The sequence below is a fragment of the Epinephelus moara genome, chromosome 24, assembly GCF_006386435.1.
Source record: "Epinephelus moara isolate mb chromosome 24, YSFRI_EMoa_1.0, whole genome shotgun sequence".
Classification (NCBI taxonomy): domain Eukaryota; kingdom Metazoa; phylum Chordata; class Actinopteri; order Perciformes; family Serranidae; genus Epinephelus; species Epinephelus moara.
In genome coordinates, this window is record NC_065529.1 from 12,593,943 (window position 1) to 12,595,852 (window position 1,910).

Genomic DNA, 1,910 nt, shown 5'->3' on the forward strand with positions numbered 1-1,910 from the left:
GTTCTTATCTGCGGACGTAAATGAAGACAGTCAACGTGAACTGGGGTGGGCGGGGCCAAACTCAGCAGCCCGTCAACTTCCCTCTTTTAAATCCATGACCGTTAATCACAACCACAACACATTTTAGATATTTAAAGGATTTTGCTCTTACTTTTCTTTATTGTTTTATCTCTTTATTGTTCTATTTGATTATTTTAATTATTGATTTTAACTGAAAAGTTCCTAGACTTTGTTTTATAGTTTTTTACAGATGTGTCCTATTGTTATTGATATTCTGCAGTCTTAATATATATATATATATATATTTAAACTAGTCAGGGTTAAAGGAAAATAGAGGGAAAAAATGGGGAAAAAAGAAAAGGAAAAGAAAAAAGGTGAAAATTATTTTTATATTGCATGGTGAGCAGAGTGAACAGATTGTGATGGTGTATATAACATAAATAAAATATAGCACTTTGCACATTAATGAAGGGTATTAGGTGTAAAAGTGACAAGTATTAAACAGCAGGCTGATAAACAAATGTAATAAGAAACATGAAAACAAGAATTTGTAACAAAAAAATATTTAATGTTTGAATGAAGCACACTGCACTTTGCGTTTTAAATTAGTCCCTTTATTTCTCCTCATTTACATTATTGCTCATTTTTATTATAATTTTGTGTGAAAGGGAACCATTAAGGATCTCAATGGTGTAAACCAGTGCTTTTATTGTGCCTGACAGTAAACTAGTCTTTATCTTAATTTTGCTCTGTAGTCATTGTCATGTGTCTGCTGTCCTGCTTTGTGTAGCTAATATTAAGAAAATGTTTGTTGAGTATTGATGTTTGGTGATAACGACTGTCATCAGGCTCGGATGTGTTTCAGTGTTTAACCACTTCATAAACACTGAAACATCACAAACAGTAAAACAGGATCAGAGTCTTTAGTTCAGTGTGTGTGGCTCTTAAAAGAGCCGTTTGTTTGTTTGTTTGCAGCCGGGTGTTTACTTCTTGCTCTGCTTCTCGTTCTTCTTGGGCAGCAGGACAGCCTGGATGTTGGGCAGCACGCCGCCCTGAGCGATGGTGACTCCGCCCAGCAGCTTGTTGAGCTCCTCGTCGTTGCGGACGGCCAGCTGCAGGTGACGGGGGATGATCCTGGTCTTCTTGTTGTCGCGGGCAGCGTTCCCAGCCAGCTCCAGGATCTCAGCGGTCAGATACTCCAGCACCGCCGCCAGGTACACCGGAGCTCCGGCACCGACCCGCTGAGCGTAGTTCCCCTTCCTCAGGAGCCTGTGGACACGGCCGACAGGGAACTGAAGTCCGGCACGAGATGAACGGCTCTTCGCCTTGGCCTTGACTTTTCCAGTTTTTCCTCCACGACCAGACATCTTATTTATTTTCTTCGGTTTAAAAGAGAGAAATATAACAATGACGCTGCATCAACTGCATTATATAGCTAAAGCAGCTGCTCTGTGATTGGCCGAAGTGAGCGCGACTCCCATCCTCCAATCAGAGGAGAGTTCATATTTACCACTGTACTTCCTCTCAGTTGAAATGACTCATCAAAAGTTTTCAAACGACTTCGAACGTGTGAATGATGTTGATGTATTTTAATATATTGTCATTGTTTTAACTAATGCAAAGTGTCTTTGAGTTCTGTGAAAAGTGCTTTATGAATAAAATATATTCCTGCTGCTACTTCAAAATTAAACCAGACATCACGTTATATTCCACTTTGTCAATCATGTTGTTAATGTTTAGTTTCAGTAGGTATAATTTTATATTGCTCAGTAAAAGTTAAGAGGTAATTAGTCTCTGACATCATTAGGCTACAGAAAACAAACTATCTGGTTTTCCACATGTGTACTGGGTCCTTACTGTTCTGTGTGTTGGTGAAGATTCTCAGTCATCCAACTCGAGGGAATCTCAGG

The 1,910-nt window shown here is 39.4% G+C and overlaps 1 protein-coding gene across 1 annotated transcript; it reads right to left on the reverse strand.

Annotated features, from left to right (window-relative positions):
• Positions 1 to 557: 557 nt before the first annotated feature.
• On the reverse strand, positions 558 to 1,572 carry LOC126385610 (histone H2A, sperm-like). Its single transcript, XM_050037419.1, has one exon. It carries the CDS (start codon positions 1,365 to 1,367, stop codon positions 984 to 986), a length of 384 nt encoding a protein of 127 aa, XP_049893376.1. The 5' UTR covers positions 1,368 to 1,572; the 3' UTR covers positions 558 to 983.
• Between the last annotated feature and the right edge of the window lie 338 nt (positions 1,573 to 1,910).